Below are 19,142 nucleotides of genomic sequence, written 5' to 3' on the forward strand. Positions count from 1 at the left end.
AAACTTGCTCATTAGGCATTAGCAATGCAGTTTTGGGTTGACTTTTAATCACAACTCCAAGATTGCAAATATGTACCTTGATATTTTTATCTGTGTCCCACTCAGATAGATATCCAGCTTCCCAGTTGATGATGATGGTGCCACTACCATATTTGACCACTGGGAATTTTGTGATTAATATTTAAATATGATCCAAATGTTGTCTTTTTGGAGTTTTTGTGGACTTATCTTAAAGGGTTAGAGGTATGCAAGGTTTAAATAAGTCTGCCGGCTTTTAGAAAATCTCCAAAGGGCAATATGACCAATTATTATGATGATGATGGTGTCAATTGTAATACACCCCTATTCTTCTTTTGAGATCTTTGAAACACCATAGTTTTGTCTGATGTGAGCATCTGTTGCCAATAGACTCAGTCAAACTGGTTAAATAGAATAATTTGCATGTAAAATGCAAGTTGACAACACTAATAATATACAAATTATAAGAGGATTTAAATAATATAATATTAATGTAGCAATAATTGCAGTCCAAACAGTCCTTTGTTATAAGAGCAATGTGCACACAGATACCATGATCATTCAAATTCAGCAGGTTTGTCACATATTATACAAAACAATTTTTAAGAATATAATTAGTCATGTATTTTGAAAGAAAGGCAAAATGATGTTCAAACAGTTTATTAGTGACTTAGTAGCTGTCTTAAGATGGCTGTTGTGATGAATCAGTCGATGTTTTGATAATTCTTGCTTTTAATCTTGAGACACAGGCACATGCCAACTAACACTCCAAACACCTGCAACGATTAAAGCAGTTAAGCGTTAGATGCAGTCAATAAAAAGGTTACTCATAATAATAATAATTAGATTGATATGTTAGCTTATGATGAATATGTTCAAACATAATCTAAGGTTGGTTTCTTAAGCAGTTTACCTCAGTGATTCCAAGAGCGATGCAGACACCGCCAACCCATACCAGATTCTTTAACAGAAAAAACTTTATAGCTGAGATGCATCCCTGAAGAAAAAGACAAAAAGCTGAATTTTTGTCCTAAGACATGGGGTTAGGCTCCTAAGCTGAAATATCTCAGCAGAGCAGACCTTTTTGAACACTTTTTCCTTGTCTTGTCCACAGCCTTCTGTTTTCTCTGGGCAGCAGGAATCTGGCACTGCATCATGGTTTTTCCAGCCCTCACTGCTGAACCAGTCAGTGTAAGATTCAGCGCCACAGCAGCTGAACTGCAGCAGTTAAAAAAAGTTAACAATGAAAGTTAGAAGTTAGAGTTTCCTAAAAGTGAATGTTCCGGATACCTTGAATACATTTAATCAGTTTTAAAAACAAAGGTACACATTCTTAAATACTGTTTGGGTAAAACGTTAACATACATTCATAATTGATTTTAATAAATTATTCTAATTTAAGAGGGACTGCATGGTGGTATTATTTTTAACACTGTTATAGCAAGAAGGTCCTTGGTTCAATTACTGACCTTGGGGTATTTGCATGTTCTCTCTGTGTACTACAGCTTCCTCCCACAGTCCAGAATCATTACTATGTCGTGAATTGGTCCCTACAGTTCCCTTATGGTGTGCTTGCTACTTTTGCTTTATAGCCCTGCAAAGACTGGCGACCTGTTCAGGGTGCAGCCTGCCTTTCACCTATAGACTGCTAGAGGTGGGAAGCAGCAGTTATCCTGGATGGCAAGCAGTAGAAGACTTCATATACATATTTCAACCACTCCTTTTAAATAGTTGACTAGTGATTCAAGACATATATTCAATGCCCTTATAAAAACACTTACTTAAAAAAAATATAAATATTCTCTCTAATCATCCATCCATTTTCTATCACACTTATCCCAAGCTGGGTCATGAGGGGTGCTGGTGCCTATCTCCAGCTGTCTACGGGCCAGAGGCGGGGTACACCTTTGTGAGGTCGCCAGTCCATCGCAGGGCAACACAAAGACCAACAGGACAAACAACCATTCCTGCACACACTCACAACTAAGGAGAATTTAGAGAAGCCTATTAAATTTAACAGTCAGTTCTTTGGACTGTGGGAGGACACCGGAGTACCCAGAGAGAACCCACACATGCTCAGGGAGAAAATGCAAACTCAATGCAGAAGGAAACCCAGGCCAGGAATTGAACCCAGAACCTTCTTGCTGCATGGTAGCAGTGCTACCCACTGTTTCACTGAGCAGCCCTGAGCAGCTCTCTAATCATCATAAGAAGAAAGTTATATTTACAGAACCCAGAACACTGATAATGTTTTTAATGTCCCTTAGCAGATTATATTTGATCATAAGTTTTATAAGCTATCAATGAGCTCTTAGAGCAAACCTCATGGAATATTTGACAACTCTTTTCTTGAGAAATAGGCCCCGTCCACACGAAGACGAACCCTGGCCTAAACGCACAAATTTTTCACCAAACCAGCCTCTCATCCACAAGCCGGCGTTTCGGGGGTCTGTAAACGATCTTTTTTTTATTCAGCCTTCAGAGTGGGAAGATTTTGAAACGCCGTTTTCGCGTTTCCATCTTTACGCTCTAACCGCTTGGCATCCCAGCAGGATACAGCAATTAATGCTAGTCGACACATGTTCCCAGCTCAGAGCTTTTCAGAGGCCTTTGGAGAAGCTCAGTGTTTACTGCAGCTGATGTGCTTGTGGTGTAATTGTCCCGCTGGAACATGAAAATATATCAATATTTCAAACTTCTGATCTGATCTGTCAGACTCAGATAGATGGAAATCAGTGGTTTGGTTAAGGAACTAACCTAAAACCCACCACGTGATAGCTTGTTTTCACCAGTAGACTACTAGAACACCAGTGTTTAGATCCACTAAGAAGTCAGCATTATGTAACGGCTGATAGGTCATGTTGCAGAATCGAAACCTACAAAATAAGATAAATTTTTTGCCAGTGCTAACATGGACAAATGAGAAAAGGAGATTTAGCTTTTTGGTCACAAAGTTTTTTTTTTTTTTTCTGTCCCTTTTCTTTCTTTGTTTTGTTATATTTTATGTGTGTGTCTGATTGGAGGGATTGGGGCTATGATTGGGTCTAGTTCTGATTCGCCGCCCCAGCTTCCCCCATCTGCTGCGCCAACTTGTGACATGCCATGGCTCCCGGGGCACTGAGCTGGTCAGTGGTGCATGAGGCTGTCCAGGGTGCCTGGCTCTCTCAGACACTCGGGGGGTGAGGGCTCTGCTGGGGCAGTTTGGTGGTGCTCTTGTGGGGCTTGGGTTTCGGCCCTTGTCCTGTGTCTGGGGGATCAGGGCCTGAGAGACGTTTATCTGCAAATTTCATTTTAACATTTAGAGAGAAATCTTAAAACACTAAATGCACATAATATAAAAACTGCACAAGCTGTTTGTCTGGTAGGGTAAGCCTGATAGTCTGTGGCCCAATCCCAAACCGGCCCCTGAACGCTAACCCGGAGCACCACTCATGCGGCGGGTCCGCCACATTAAGGGCCAACTCAAACCACCTATTGGGTATGGCCAGTGGAACATTCAGCCCTTATATAGCGAGCCTGCATCAGTTGCAGGCTAGCTGGAATTCGGCAGCACGTGTTACAGCGGCCTGGTGGTGGAGGAAACATGTTCCGCCAAATGTAAATTCGGCAGATTTGCTGCATCTTCATCACACTGAAATCACAAGTTAGTATAGATTTAATCTTCCTGCTAAATATGCCTTCTCAATAAAGGGGATATATGTTCTAATGGGTATAATTACCTTGGTAAAACACCTGTAAATATGATTTTTATCATATGTAAATTCGAGGAGCAATAAATGTGTTATTTTCTCTAATCAGTCAATACTACAAAAAGAACAGTTTGAATAAATCACAAAAAATTGCAGTATCTACGTACACATTGTCAGGGCATTGACATTTATCACTGTACTTGTTCTGGCTCCTGGTAATTAAAAAAAATCTATCACCATTAGGCAATAATGGTTTACTACATCTTCTACAACTGTTTTTTAAAAATCCTCTTTTCTTGAATGGATCTCTGAAATCTTTCCATATTTCTTCAAATTCACCTTTTCCTGAATTCTGTCTATGGCATGTCGGGTACTGGGGTTATAAATATGGACCACTGCCTTAGCTTGGATGTTGATGCCGCTATTCACCTGCAGGAGGACAGTCTGCAAAAAAAAGATAAAAAACAAATCTGTGGTGACATAAGCACTGTGTTTTAATTTCAATGGCAAACACTATTGTAATAAAATAAATACAAAACAAAGCACATGCAAAGAAAAAAATGCTTCAAGTAGCAAAAACAATTGGAAGTTATAAATCATTAACATAGCGGCTAAATTGTAGCTTCAAGCTCTTGTTCAATATTATGTGACTCCCCCTTTCTGAAATTCCTTTCCCAGTTAGGATAGGAAATGCTGAATCTGATGAGCCTACAGAGTCTGGGCTGCATTACTGGTATTAAGTTGGACAGGATATTTTGGACTCAAAGTTGGCGGCGCTCTGTTACCGGCCTTGTTCATAATTTATGTAATTTTCTATAGACAGGATTTTCCAAGGCCATGGTTCTTAACCGGAGAAAGGTGGCTTGCCCTCTCCAGGTTAAAGGAGAGTACAGCAGCTCAAGTATCTTGGCATCTGGTTAATTAGTGATGGCAGAATTGAGCCGGAAATTGATAGACGGCCATAATGAGGATGCTGCACTGGTTTGTTGTCATGAGGTGAAGGCGAAGCTCTTAATTTACTGGTCTATACTCCTCCTACCTTCATCTATTGTCATGAAATGAAGGTAGGAGTATAGACTGAAAGAACAAAATCAAGCCACCAAAATTAGCTTTTTCTGCAGGTTGGCTGAGCATTTTTCTCCAAAGAGGTGCTGCAGGCATGTCCCATTGGGAGGAGGCCCAGGAAACCATAAAAAAAAGAGGCTTCCCTACTGTTCCACACGATTTCCAATGATTATTCTGCGTAGCAGTGTGATGAACCTCAACTCCTGTCGTCGCTTTTTGCCTCTGTAAGCCCTGATTAGATTATCTAGATCAGGCATCCCCAACCTCGGTCCTCGAGGCCCGCTGTCCTGCAGGTTTTAGAGGTTTCCTTGCTCCAGCACAGCTGATTTGAATTGAAAGCTGATTAACAGGTTTTTGGTCTACTGCAATCATTATAATCAGCTGTGCTAAAGCAGGGAAACCTCCAAAACCTGCAGGACAGTGGGCCTCGAGGACCGAGGTTGGGGATTCCTGATAGATTACCTCTAGAGAGGAACTAGTGTGGTTTGTAAATGCTAAACAAGCAAACAAACATGGTGCCACCCGTAACACTCGGGCTGTTTCCGGAGAGTCAGGCAAAGAAGGCAGCCTTTGGTAAAGTTACTTGAAAGAGTCGACTTTTGGGAAGTGGATACGACAAACGATAGTCTAATCAGGGCTTAGAGGTTCATCACACAGCAGAGTCATCACTGGAAATCGTGTGGCACGGTAGGGAAGCTAGTATTTTTATGAATGTCTGTAATTTCATGATTATGGAGGCTGATCTTAAGGAGATCATGCGGTTTGCTCCTGCACTCTTTCTTATCTGAGAACTGTACCAGAACTGGCCTCATGTTAGTACAACACATTCTCACTCCCAACTCGTCACATATTGACGTTTTTTCAGGTACCCTGTGTTGGTTAGTACGGTTTGGTTGTGTCTGGCGCGGTCCGGTGCAGTTGTGCCGGCCATTTACACTCAACAGTTATCTTGGTTACCATGCTCGGACCGATCTCAGCATGGTTTCAAAAGGGTAGTGTAAATGGGGCTTTAGTATTAATCTCGTGTTTCATAGACTCAGTTTGATTTTGCCAATCCTTTTTTGAGTTGCAGGGCCATTTCAATTTGTTTGGGGGGAAAAAATGAATCTATATGGTGTTTGCATCTCTCAGCCACTGACTTTAATACCTTTATATGCCCCCTTAGGTTTTTATTTCTTTTGTTATTTATTCCAAACAGGAATGATAAAAATGCCTTACCCTGCTGCGAAATATATAAAAGGCAGCTCCAGCACATATCTCCAATAAGATGATGATTATCAGGATGCAGATGAACTAATCCGCCAAGAAAGGGAGATAAGTGAGTTAGCCTTGAATAAACTTAAATCACATTTAAAGAAGACCGTCTCAAAACTATCTGCAAACATTTGGTTCATACACAAGAAAGCATGGAGGAGTTATCCTGAAATGCCCCAAAATGTCCCAAAAAGGACACAAGAGTGATGATGACTCCCACAGCAATGAGGACGATTGCGATTTTGGACAAGCCACTCCCTGCAAAGGTCCCGATCTGACTGTAAGTGGAGTATTGCAGGGCTCCAATTGTGATAAGGGCAATCCCAGATGCCTGAGGGACAGAAACAACTCACAATGTTGCTGTAGAAATTTTAAGCAATAACAACCAACATCAAACATTTAGAATACTGCTTCATTCCGATTAAATTCAATTTAATTACATCTCTGATTAGCATGTAGACATAATGCTTTTTATTGCAATTTTCCCTCTATTGTAAGTACTTATGTCCATAATAACAGACATGCTGTAAAGTCTGTTTCACACTTGCTTAGTCAAAAAAAAGGACTGATAAGTGTTCTCTAAACTAGTTGAGTAAAATCTTAATAAATTCTAAAATTGTTTCTGGTTTTAAACTCAGAAGCTCCAGAGCCTGGTCTCCTATGTAAAGCGATACCACGTTGGACTTATCAGCCAGTGAGAAGCAGACTTGGGGTAAAACAAACTACCGGTATGTCATGTTAGCCCAACAACAGAAAAACTGATTTTAGCACAAAAAAACCAAATATTTTTAGGAATAAAAGTGCTCTTCAGGTTTGAAGATGTAAATAATCTATAACTGTAGCCAAATAGTACTCTGACTTTTTTATGTTTAAAACATGTCATCTTCTCCGACAGTTTATAATTATAGTCAAGTAATGAAGAATAACAGAAGGCACCAGCACTTTTTCACTTTGTTGAAGGAATGAAAATTAAAAATCAGTAATATAAGAAGGACCCTAAAATGTATCTAAAGGAATTCAGACAAAATATTTTGAACATAGCATCTGATAAGGTCTTATCATCATTCTTAACAGACTTCAGAAGTCCCTCTTTTAATGAATTAAGAGCCATTTTGACAAGAGCCAATGTTCCAAATGGAGATTTTAAAGGCACCTGAAGAAAATAGAATCTGGCAGGTGAAAGTGCAGGGCCAACGATACAGGCCTTTCTACACTGTGGTTCATATAAACACAGTAACCAAATTATGTCATTGCTTTAATGTTATGCATGCATCTTTCCTCTGCCACCAAGTTTCCTTTTGTGTCTGCCAGTTAAAAAAAAAAAATATATGTATATAAAGGCTGCTAGTGCCTAAAACAATATTTTTAACAAAAAAAGTATCAAAAGCTTGTGTTCAAGGTGTTCTGAAGGGACTTAATCATGCATTAATCATGCAAAAAAGGTAATCCTGTCTGCTTGTTATCTCTGAAATGTTCTTTTTGCTTTGGTAATTAATAGAAAACCATAGGGCAATAGATACTTTTTTGATCTATAATTTGATGAAGATAAACTAAAGAAAGTGTACTCTTTTAAACTGAATCCCTGTATTTTCTGCACTTATATTGCACTTACTAGACATATAGTACATTGTTCCCCTGTAAAATCTGATATACATTTATGTGTAAAATCTGATATAAATAGATGTATATCAGATTTTGGGTATATCAAACATTGTTATTTCTTCCCTACTAACTCAAATACATCTTCATTATGTTGTACTTTTGGGCTATATTGGTAAACTTGACATGCACATCTAACATGATAGTTAAAAAAATGAAACTGTTGGCAGTACTCACCAAGAAGATGGTGTTGAAGAAAATGAAACAACATTTGAATGAGCAGCAAGAACTCATTGTGAAACAATGGTGTCTTATACTGAAACAACTGAAAAATGTTCCCTTTTCTAAGTGCGACAACAGCTCACAGTCTTGGCTCAGAGTTACTCTGCCGTGAGTGAAACGCTCAGGTGTAATAAAATGAGCAGTAACAGGATAACATTTAAACTTGGATATCAGATCAAAGCACATGGTTCTTTTGAATGCATTTGCATTGTGTTATCATGTAAGACTAACTGAGATATTAACAAGAGAAGATGCTCACCTGAATACCTAATGGTTGCCTTCAATAAATGATAAAATGTTGGTTGACAGGGGCGGCCCAAAATTTTCTCTTTAATTGGGAGCAAGCAAAAAACTGGGGACAAAAATATATATTTCATGTTTCAGTTTATAGAAATTGTATTGTGTGACTCACCACTATCTACCTAAACTCTAACTGCATCTGTTTTGCATATTTCTTTGTGGCTTTTCATTTGGCTTCAAAAAAGGAATTCAAGGGATTTCTATCCTGTAGCTTCATATGCACATGAAACCACCTGCTGGCCCATGGCACAACGAGTCAATAATCTAATCTGTGGTGCTTCTATGTATTTTTATCCTTTAGGGCCTCGAGTAACAAATAACTATTATTTTTATATATCTTATTATTTATATTTATCTTTTATTCTTTTCTCCATACTGGTAGGCAACTATATATCTGCCCTGTAGTGAAGTAATATGTTGTATGGCAGTTGCCACTGAGGGGCACTCTTCTTAGTTATAGTGAGTTTGGTTTGAATGCAATGATAAGGAAGAACGCTTGCTTATTAGTTGTAAGAATAATTGAAGTCAAACACTGTGTTAATACAGCTGATTGAGGAGCAAAAGTTCTGAAACTTGCAGCCACTACGCTCACGGCAACAAGGATAAAGTTTCATGGATGCCTCGAATGAAAAGTTTGCATACATGAGTTAGTCTACGTGCCAGGAAGTTTTCTGCAGAAGACACTTTGGCTGAAACATGCCAGCCTCCATGGAAGGAAGCATCGTCTGATAACCAGTCCCAGACGTGTAAAGAGTACTGTGAAGTTCTAAATCACCTTATTTAAGCTATAACAGAACCATGTATGATATGCGTGACTCAGACCCAGACTCACGCTCAGCATCTTCCATCTGAGAACACAGAGACAAGACAGACTGACAAGGAAGAAGTTAAACTGACACCAATACAGTAGAGGAAATAGGGTTGGACACTGAGGATGTTTTTATTAGGGAGGAGGAGAAAAAAGGCTGCTACACAACTAATCCACAGCCGGCTTCACACCGGCGCAGCAATGATATTGCATATTATGGGGTAGAAAAAAAAACACTGATAATTTTCCAAGTCGATTTTACAGGGCAGCTGTTTTGGAATCCTCTCGAACCCTGCCACAGACACGCCATCTCTGCCTATAAAGGTAGTTGTCCGTCTCCTGGCTGGAGCCCTGCTTGTGTTTACCTGCATGTACTAAGAGAGTATGAAGCGCACTGTGCAGGTGGTGGTCCATCATCTCATAATGGTGAGATCCTCAGACAGACAGATTTTTCACATATACATGTAAATAAGGAGGTAAATATGTTTAAAATGTATCATATTTTTAGTTAATTTGACATTCACATACAGAAACCTTGCATAATGTATGGTTTTCAGAAAAAGTGGAAATTTTCTGTCCCAGCTTAAATTCTTTTACTTGGCATTTGGCTCTTGCGTAGCTGCAGGAAACCTGGTCCATCTCCCCCTTTTGGAAAAGAAACGAGGCCTCTAGCCTGAACACAGCAGTCTCCATCTGAATCAGCTTCAGGGATGTCAGAATTTCCTCTGTTCTGGAGCTCTTCTTATGCTTGAATTTCCCCACTGTCAATACTGTTTTACTTCTTTTCTCAGAGACTAGGCCAGACTTACTAGCCAGAGGGAACTACAACCTTAGGCAAAAAATAAAAAATAAATAATTTTCCCTGGAGTTTGTTTGTACCTGTAACTTTACAGTAAGAAGACAAAATTACAGATGTGGCATAAAGCCTAGCATCCTGGACTTCTAAAACATGGTCCAAAAACAATTATGCAATTGTTATTATTAATCATATAAATCTTAATATTATAAAGTACAAGAAGCACTCAAAAATAATAATAAAAAAAACAAAAAAAGAACCCAACAATTAAAAAAAAGTCCTTCATCAGTTAAGTCCAAACTACACCTTTACAACATCTTTACAAGGAACCAGTTTGTTCTTTATTAGTATTTCTCTTACCTAGATATTTTAAGACTTTTTACGGTTTTTGCTCAAAGCACAGATCATTAAATAACTTTAAAAAAAAATCTTTGAACTGTTTTTAAACTGTTGGAACTATCACTGTGGCGACCATCTGCCCATTTATTGTCATTTTCTTATAATTGTCTAAAATGTGCAGATTTTCATTAGTTATTTTCATTTGAATCTCTGAAGTGTCACCAAACCAAGATATAATCCATAGTTTAGTCAGTGTGGACACAGGATTCACTACAAATCCCTTTAAACTCAATATTTTTTAGGTATTAGAATAATTATTTTTCTGTCTTTTAATAAATTTTAGTAGCATTAATTCCTTACAGTTTTATCCCAAATGCTGACATGTGTTTCTACCCATTTATGTGTTTTTTTTTTTTGGTAGTGTATTTTCTGTTTTCAACACATTGCCTAGAGTTTTATGTCCTGATGTTTTAATATCTTACCTTGACTACAGTACCCCACAAAAATGTTAACATCCAATGATTTCTTTTAAATGTAATTTGTTATCTTACAAACAACAAATTCTGTATTTTATTGGGATTGTTTACAGAGATACTAATAAAAATGAAATGTCTTGCATCTCAGAATCCAATCCATCATCTGCAATAATTCCCAGCCGCCTTTCCACATCAATCTCATTATCAGTGTTCTTTATGCATAGAAGTAGCAAGGAGGAAGTAATTAGAAAAAAGTCAGATATTTGTGTCCAAATACAACAACTAAAAGTAAAAAGTTCTCTGGCACACATACTGAAAAATGCGATTTCACTAGAGCAACTAAGTATGTATATAATAGCGCCACAGATCCTATATTATTATCTGTATTACCGGTAGTCCCAATATTTAAGAAAATTCTATAGAGGCAGATTTATCCAGTCTATTTCTATGATACATTTTAATTCCAATAAATATCTTTAACAGCAGGACACCTTTATGGGCAGGTGCCTTGGATTTAATAAATATAGTCAAATTAAACCATAAACCAGGGCATAGAGCTATGAATCCTGAGGATGTGAGTTTGAGCCCCACTCCCACAGACTGTAGCTCTGGGTCCCTGAGCAAGACCCTTTAACACCCACACTGCTCCCCGAGCGCCCCACGATGGCAGCCCGCCGATTCCCAAGGGGATTTGTTAAATGCAGAGGTGAATTTCTCCAATATGAGATTAATAAAGTTCAATTATTATTAATATAATTCAATGTTTTTGCAGCTTTTTTTCCTGACCTTATATTAATCCCAAGTTGCCTTTTTTATGATAAATATTACATTCATACTTCCTTGTAGATTGGAGTTTGATTTAATTACTTGACACCTCTGAGCAGTCATCAGGTTGGGTAACTCTGGAGGAGCTGCATAGGTCCATAACTGGTGGGAAAAACTGTCCACAAATATTTATTATTTAAGTATTTAGTAAATCTATGTGTGTTGTCTAAAAGCAACGCTGCATATCACCCTAAATCCACTATCACTTTTGTTAAACAGAGTGGTAACAGAATTATGCAATGGCAGTGCTTTTCTTTTGCAGGAACAGATAATCTGTCAAGGTTAATAGTAAAATGGATGGAGCTAAATGCAATACAATACCAAGAAAAAGTCAGATGCTGCAGATAGTTGAGATTGGACAACATCTAGAATAAAATAAAGCCATATAAATGGAATCGTTTAAATCAGGGTATTAATCTGTTAAAATTAAGCATTCAAGGTACAGACCTAATTGCAATTGAGTATCTGTGAACAAACTGATGTGGATGATGTGCATCCAGTATGACTAAAGTTGAGCTATTTTGGAAAGTACAATGGTTAAAATACTAAATAATAAAAAATAAATAAATAAACCACAGCTAGAAGCTCAAATATCCCATATGTCTGATTAGCAAAAAATGTAAACATGATTTACTGAAAGGAGCTGAGTACAAATGCACACCAAACCTTCTCAGATGTTTATTAAAGGTTTGAAAACAACTCTTTTCCACACAATAAAAATGAACTGCTTATTGTTCTCCTATCACCTAAATCCTCATCAAACAGATGCTGTGGTTACATAAGCAAATGCAAAGATGTTCAAGGGGTGGGATTACCTACGCATGCTAGTTAATAAACTGTATCACATCTAGGGCTACAACTAACAATTCTTTTGCAAATCGATTATTTGTTTGATTAATTGATTAATAATTGGATAGCAAAGTTTTTTTTAAAAACTAAATTAAACCAGGTGAAACTAAAATGTTTCCACGTGAGGAGTTCTGGATAGAGCATATTGACAGACGAAAACTTTTACTTTCAATCTTAAATACAAAATGTTTGAATTTTATTTACATTTTTTATATAATTACTGCTCTAAGTGGGTTTCTCTGTCAGCTAAAGGCTTATTTTAGAGTCTCTATACTCTAGTTAACAATTAATCAGTTACCAGCAATAGTTGATTATTTCAATAATCAATTAATCAAGATTAATCCGATTAATTGGTTCAGCCCTTATCACATCACTCCTAATTTTACTTGTCGAATATTGTAATACTAAACAGATTCCTCCTAAGCTGAGAACTTTTACCCAAAAATCTGAGTTGTGTGCAGAGAGACTCTGTTACTGCCATCAGAATGAGTCCTTTGTGTACACTGATAAGATTCATTCAACTTCACCCAGTAAAGTTTATCTGATTGCATAAAATACACTACAGTTATAAACAATATCGCTTTAGATTACCTCTGTTATATTTGCGTCAGTGATGGTAATTTCCCAATGCATAGTACTCTGCAGAACACTGTTAATGCAATCTACAACCATCCGGGGTGAAAGGTCCTCCAACAGGAGGTGCATCTTCCTCTTATTCAGTCTTTCCAACACAAGGAAGCATCATTAAGTCTGCCTTTTGTTTCAATATACGTATAGTTAGAGCAAGTTTCTGGAAATGAGACCACAAGGACTTAAAGAGAAAAAACATGTCTTTGAAGGACTCAACGAGAACAGGAAGTTCAATCTTTGCTATAGTTGGAGCACTTAGTGCTCAGAAAGGACTTTGTCCTTCCCACGCTGCAATGCTTTTCCTGTTTAGAATTCCAAAAGAATTGGTCGAAACTTTGAAACCTTTTTCTTATCTGATAAGGATAATTCTCTCTAAGCACAATGTGCTTCGAGGCAATAAATCTTTCACTGTTTTTCTGTCCATTATTACTAAAAAAAGAGTGAAACAGCCAAGAATGTGTAACTTTCTTTATATTTATACAGACTTTTGATAACATGGCCGCTAGGCAGTGAGATAGGGATAAATTGCAGGGTAGATACATGAAACAACACTTTTTCATCATCCCAACGATAAAGAACTAAAGTAAGAAAAAATAAATACCTTAAGCAACTCATTTTTAAACAAAAGGAACACTGGAACATTCTTGTTTGTATTTATATGAAATGTTTCCTGAAATTAAACTGATTTCTCCTGAAGATTTCATTGTTTGTTGTTGCATGAAGATATGCGAGCTTGATTAATGAGGTATCTAAAAACAGTGATTTCATCCGTTTCTCAGGGTGGCTCTGCTCCATTAGTCCACATACTTTTAGTGCAGGGCACGAAAGTAGAAAATCGCCTCCATATGAAAGTTGTTAGTGATTTTTAAAATCATTCTAACCTGAAATAATCCACTCTTCACAAAGTAACGTGCATGTTTGAACTCTACTAACACTAACACATGGGTCTCATATCAGTTGAAAAATGAGTCCCAGATGGGTTACATAAAGGCCCCATGTCATTCAGCTCCAAGGCTATGTGACTAGTATGAATCACAGGCACATTTCTTTTCTTTTTCGTTCTTTGAAATCAAATACTTGGCAACTGATATTATGCTATGTATATGATTTGCCAACACAACGATGTAGAAATAAGGGACAACTCAAGACTTAAGCAGATTTGTCCTAATAGTTTTTTAAAAGTCAGTGTAGTTGTGGTATGTTGTACAAAAATAAAGTGAAAACTAAATTCCTCTCTTCTGTTTACCCAATAAAATTATTTCTAATGTATGTTGCATGGTGTCATTTTGTAAGGATACTTCAATGTTTGTTACTTAAATTCTATACAAACCTACACTAACCTTCTGTAGTTTTTTCTTAAATGAATAAAACTGTTAGAAACAGTGCTTGCATTTTTATTCAGCTCTTGTTAGTCAATATTTAGTCCTGGCAGTAGTTGTATAGTAATTTGTGCTTATTTGTGTGTCTATAAGGTCACCTTCCCCCTTGACCTCAAGCTATTATGTGCCTGAAGGTTTTCTTCTTCTTGACTGTATTTTCCTGCACCCATCTGCATCACTTGAGAGGAACTTCCATTTTCCTGCAAGGGAAAAGGATCCCCTCACAATCATCCTACCACCATCAAATAAACTTGTTTTTTTGTGCACCACTTTTAATATTGTAGGAGTGTGAAATAGTCATTATATTGTTTTTATCTTTTCACAACCCCTTCTTCTAGATGTTTAGTCTTTTTTCTACTTGTTTTTAAAAAAAAAAACTGTTGTGAAAGTCACATTGCTGGAATGTATGACTACGTTATTCTTTTGTGTTTGTGTTTTATTCAATTCAATATTATGTTCTTATTCCAATTTATCTGTGTCCATTGTTCTTGTGTTTAGCATAGTTTATTCTCTTTTTTCTTTGTACTTATTTCTGAAAGCTCGCTAATATATTTATACCTCTGTTCAGCGAAAATATAATCGTGCCAATGAGTCTCCTTCTCTCAGTTCCCAGCTTAGATTCTGTCACGCTTGCTCTTCATTCTGTTGATTGTACTCTCCTGGTTTCCAAGTTCCACCTCCACAGAAGTCTCTCGTTTGTGCATTCCCATGGAGGGTCTGCCATATAAACGACCGTCCCAAACCACATAGTGGGTAGGGCAAGTGGACCATTCATTCAAATCTGTAAGGACTCTTAAGTTATGTCAGAAGCGTTTAATCAGTCACCATAGCAAGAGCTATCCAGATACTACTGCCAATAAGGAAGGTGCTAAGACCTAGAAGCAGTAATGCCAATTCTTTTAAGCATAGGTACCTCCTGAAGTTCCTATTTGCCGCTAGGATCTATACGATTACCCACAATACTTTGCTTTACAGGATGTATAGGAACAGGGCACCTCAAAAAAGAAATTCATTATTTCTACTTTGTGTGACACGTTCTAATCCACACACTTTCATATTCAATTCAATTAAATTTCAGTTTATTTTTATAGTGCCAATTCACAACACATGTCATCTCAAGGCACTTAAAAGTTCAACCAGATCATACAGTCAAATTGATTCAAAGTTTTCTATTTAAGGAAAACCAGTTGATTGCATCGACTCATTGACTCAAATGCAATCTGACTAAGCGTGCTTGTAGCGACAGTGGAGAGGAAAAACTCCCTTTTAACAGGAAGAAACCTCCAGCAGAACCAGGCTCAGTGTGAGCGGCCATCTGCCGACTGGGGTTCAAGGAGACAGAAGCAGAGATTCAAATAGCAACTGTAAAAGGCGACCCCGTCCAGGAAACACACAGCCAGGCAGATGAGCTCCGAGCCAGCTCCCATGTCAGAGGATGAAGAAAGCACAGCCAGTCAGTCACGGTCAATGAAACAGGACCACACTGGAAAACACGCCGATCTCCAGCATCTATAAACACGGGGGTTGATGGCAGCAGCACAGCTGATATTTCTCTCCAGGATGATGTCACAGCCTAACAGGAATAGATGAGGCAAAGCTACTATGAGAAAAAGCAGAGAGAGCATTACGTTAGAAATTGAATCAACAGATTCTGCAGAGTGGGAGAATAGAGATAGAATGAAGCAGAATGATGAAAAGGGGGTCCCTATGTCCTTCATAAGTCTAAGCCTATAGCAGCATAACTTTAGAGATAGCTCAGGATAACCTGAGCCACTCTAACTATAAGCTTTATCAAAAAGGAAAATTTTAAGTCTACCCTTAAAAGTAGACAGGGTGTCTACTTTTGTCATATGTGTTGGGTTCTATAAGGGAGAACTTCAGCTGTTCGTCACATTTGTGTACGTTTGTTTTTTGTAGTTCTTTTCTGGAAGACAAGTTCTAAACGACGGCTTTATTCATGCATAGTCATTCAAATATCCAGTCTCCATCATACATTTGCGACACCCTGTCGCTGTTTGATTCCTCAGCTACCTTTAAACATGGCATTGTCGAATTGACTGATTCTCCTATCTGTGCTGTGGAGGTCTACAGGACCTTCAGAGGTACATTTGTCCTTTTGGCTGCGCCTCTAAATAATTTAAATATATTTTACTGAAAAAAGTCCATCATAGAAGAACTTGATATTACTGAGATTACCAGGCAAACTGAGCTTATTGCAAACGAACACAACAACCTGAAAAACATTTATCACTTTATTTTGACTTCACAATGGCATACTCGATTGTGTAGGTACATCACATCACATACCAATAAAACTGTTTTTCTTAGAATTAAATTATGTGGAGCTTAATTCAGTGAGGGAAGGAGCAACCCCTGAAGGCTTTATAACTGTTGTTTAAACACTGAAATGAGATAAAGGTAGCCTGTAGCCAACACATGTTCACAACAAAAGAGCTGTTCACTGCACAACATCAGACACACCTTGGATGCTGCTATTTGAATGTCATTTGCAATAAATGGCCATTGTTTACAGCAGACCTTTGAGGCCACATAATCCCAACTATCCACTTTTTTTTTTTTACTGGGATCAAACTAAAAGCCGTCTCTGAGATTTTTCCAGATATCCGCGCCGACACACAGCAGTGAGTGCTCTGAGAGAGTTGCTCTACTGGCTCTTCTTGTTTCCTCGCAGTGGCTGTGTTACAACAACTCACGCAACACTTTGTTGAGTGTTTACAGGGAAACGTTAGTAGGACAAAAAGTACAATGGCAGAGACAAGCTGACAGTGGACATATGATTTCAAAGAAGGGGGGCGTTTTAGAGGTAATTATGCTCTAAAGTGACTTTTTGATGCTTTATTTCTTATACATCTTTTACCTCTGTTTGCCTTCAGATAGAATGCTTTTGTTCACCCACACATTTCCTCCTTTTACTCTTTCCTCCCCTTTCCAGCACACAGGATCAGCAGGGGGGTGGACATCTGTGTTTTTGATTGGCCTTCTGATAACTCTGTCTGTTTCCTGCACATGTACTGAGGGAAAACAGAGCCCCTCTCTGTCAGGACCTCAGAAGATGTGTGGACACAGACAGAGCTGTGAAGTTGCAAATAACTTTTACCTTGAGTTGATCAAGTAGGAAAAACCAACCCACGGGGGAAAAGAGCCGGTCTTACAGATTAGCAACTGTTTCAAAGTCAGCCGGTGACCTATTGTTCGGACTAAAAGATGGACAAGGATGATGCAAAGCCGAAGACATATGTTTCCACCTTCCGACTGGCGCTCAAGCCTCAGGGAGGGAAGCAGAGAGAGAATGGACTGGAGACCAAAAACAGGATGTTAACAGGAAACAGCAAGCTAAGAAGTTCATCTTCAACAGGTAAAAATTACCCAGAAAAAGCTTGATTTATACAGTTTTTACAGAAAAAAAAAACAATTTCATAATCTTCTATGGACCAAAATACATGTAATGCATTTAAAATGAAAGAATGAGTATATTTTGTATCACATAATAGAAAGAACAGAAATAGCTAAAACGTTTTAATATATTAAGATGCCGTTCATATGTTTTGAAAAAGATGAGCAACAAACAGAGTAAGTTTCTAAATGTTTGAGGGATCTTAATGATGAAGTATTTTTTTTCTTCAAGATGCAATAAAAAATAATTAAATAGAATTTGAGTTATTGCAGGGCTGCACAGTGGGTAGAACCGCTGCCTTGCAGCAAGAAGGTTCTGGGTTGGACTCCCGGGTGAGTTCTCTCCGGGTACTCCAGCTTCCTCCCAAGTATGTCCATAAACATACTTATTACCGTAGTTTAATAGGCTTCTCTTAATTCTCCTTAGGTGTGAGTGTGTGTGTGTGAATGGCTGCCCTGCGATAGTCTGTCAACCTGTCCAGGGTGTACGCCGCCTCTCCCCCATTGACAGCTGGAGATAAGCTGGAAATGGATGGAGGGGTCAGAAAATGGATGCTATGTGACTTTATTGCAATTAAAGTCACATTTTTAAAGATATACAAGGATACCAAATCTTGTAAATAACAGAAAGTAATATATAAGGTCTGAGGCAATGTATAAGGTGTGAAAGTAATGTATGAGGTGTGAGGTCTAAAGAAAAAATCTTAAATATTAGTTATAAATGTACTCCAAATAGGCATGAAAATCATAAAGGAACACAATAAATAAGTCAGAGGAATTCGTTGAGAATTTTAAAGCTACAATATATGGAACAACTGAAGATACGTCTGTCAGCCCTAAATGTGCCAGGAATGTAAAAAGCAACTGATCTAAAGCTGAGGGTGAATGGATGCGTCTTTAGTAAAGATTGGGGTAAATTCTGCCCAAACTTTTACTTATTAGTATACAAGCAAAACAGTAAGAGGCTGCTAAAGTCTGACTGCTACATTAAAACATATTCAGCTTCCAGTACGACAACATCCCTAAATATGCAACCAGAGCAACAATGAAAGGCTTTTTTTTATGTCACAAAGGCACAGTCAAAGTTCTGATCCAACTCTAATTGAGAATCTTTGGCAAGACATTAAAAAGTTATTTCACAAGATCTTTTCCAGTTAAACTGAAAGGGCTTCAGTTAACTTACAGTAGATATGATAAACTATTTTGGACAGACTTGCAGCATTTTATCATGACTAAAAATGGAAATGAATGTGAAAAAATCTCCTGGGGAAATATTGTTTACATAAGAAACATGGATGGACTCCAAACTAAGATTCAAGCTGTATTCACGTGTAATATTTACTGAAATTAAACAATGAAATTACTCAAAAATAAGTTAATAGCAATTAGTAGTATTTAAAAAAAAAAAAAAAAAAGACA

At 37.8% G+C, this 19,142-nt stretch overlaps 2 protein-coding genes across 3 annotated transcripts in view; one reads left to right on the top strand and one right to left on the bottom strand.

The window, feature by feature from the left end:
* Window positions 1–662: 662 nt before the first annotated feature.
* On the bottom strand, window positions 663–7,995 carry LOC107089373 (CD63 antigen-like). Its single transcript, XM_015382120.1, has 7 exons — window positions 7,863–7,995; window positions 6,169–6,357; window positions 5,991–6,065; window positions 4,047–4,151; window positions 1,099–1,236; window positions 932–1,015; window positions 663–794 (listed from the first exon to the last, which is right to left on the bottom strand). The coding sequence occupies exons 1-7, from the start codon at window positions 7,917–7,919 to the stop codon at window positions 723–725; spliced, it is 720 nt and encodes a 239-aa protein (XP_015237606.1). The 5' UTR covers window positions 7,920–7,995; the 3' UTR covers window positions 663–722.
* Window positions 7,996–16,971: 8,976 nt separating this feature from the next.
* The window catches only part of LOC107088846 (myosin light chain kinase, smooth muscle-like), a 14,937-nt gene continuing 12,766 nt past the window's right edge, over window positions 16,972–19,142 (top strand). The window contains exons 1-2 of one of the 2 annotated variants that reach the window (XM_015381281.1): window positions 16,972–17,133; window positions 17,263–17,685. In XM_015381281.1, the coding sequence (XP_015236767.1) occupies window positions 17,535–17,685 (151 nt within the window). In that variant the 5' untranslated portion in view covers window positions 16,972–17,133; window positions 17,263–17,534. The other variant, XM_015381290.1, reaches the window with a different exon arrangement.

The sequence above is a fragment of the Cyprinodon variegatus genome, unplaced genomic scaffold (assembly GCF_000732505.1).
Source record: "Cyprinodon variegatus isolate N-32 unplaced genomic scaffold, C_variegatus-1.0 Scaffold12, whole genome shotgun sequence".
In the NCBI taxonomy this organism is placed as follows: domain Eukaryota; kingdom Metazoa; phylum Chordata; class Actinopteri; order Cyprinodontiformes; family Cyprinodontidae; genus Cyprinodon; species Cyprinodon variegatus.

Excerpts from the sequence above, each read along its gene's own strand:
- LOC107089373 (XM_015382120.1), bottom strand. The coding sequence starts at position 7,919 with ATGAGTTCTTGCTGCTCATTCAAATGTTGTTTCATTTTCTTCAACACC. Across the intron at positions 1,237-4,046 it reads TAGACAGAATTCAGGAAAAG|TTCAGCTGCTGTGGCGCTGA; the intron begins GTGAATTTGAAG and ends TAACTGCTGCAG. Across the intron at positions 795-931 it reads TCGCTCTTGGAATCACTGAG|GTGTTTGGAGTGTTAGTTGG; the intron begins GTAAACTGCTTA and ends TAATCGTTGCAG.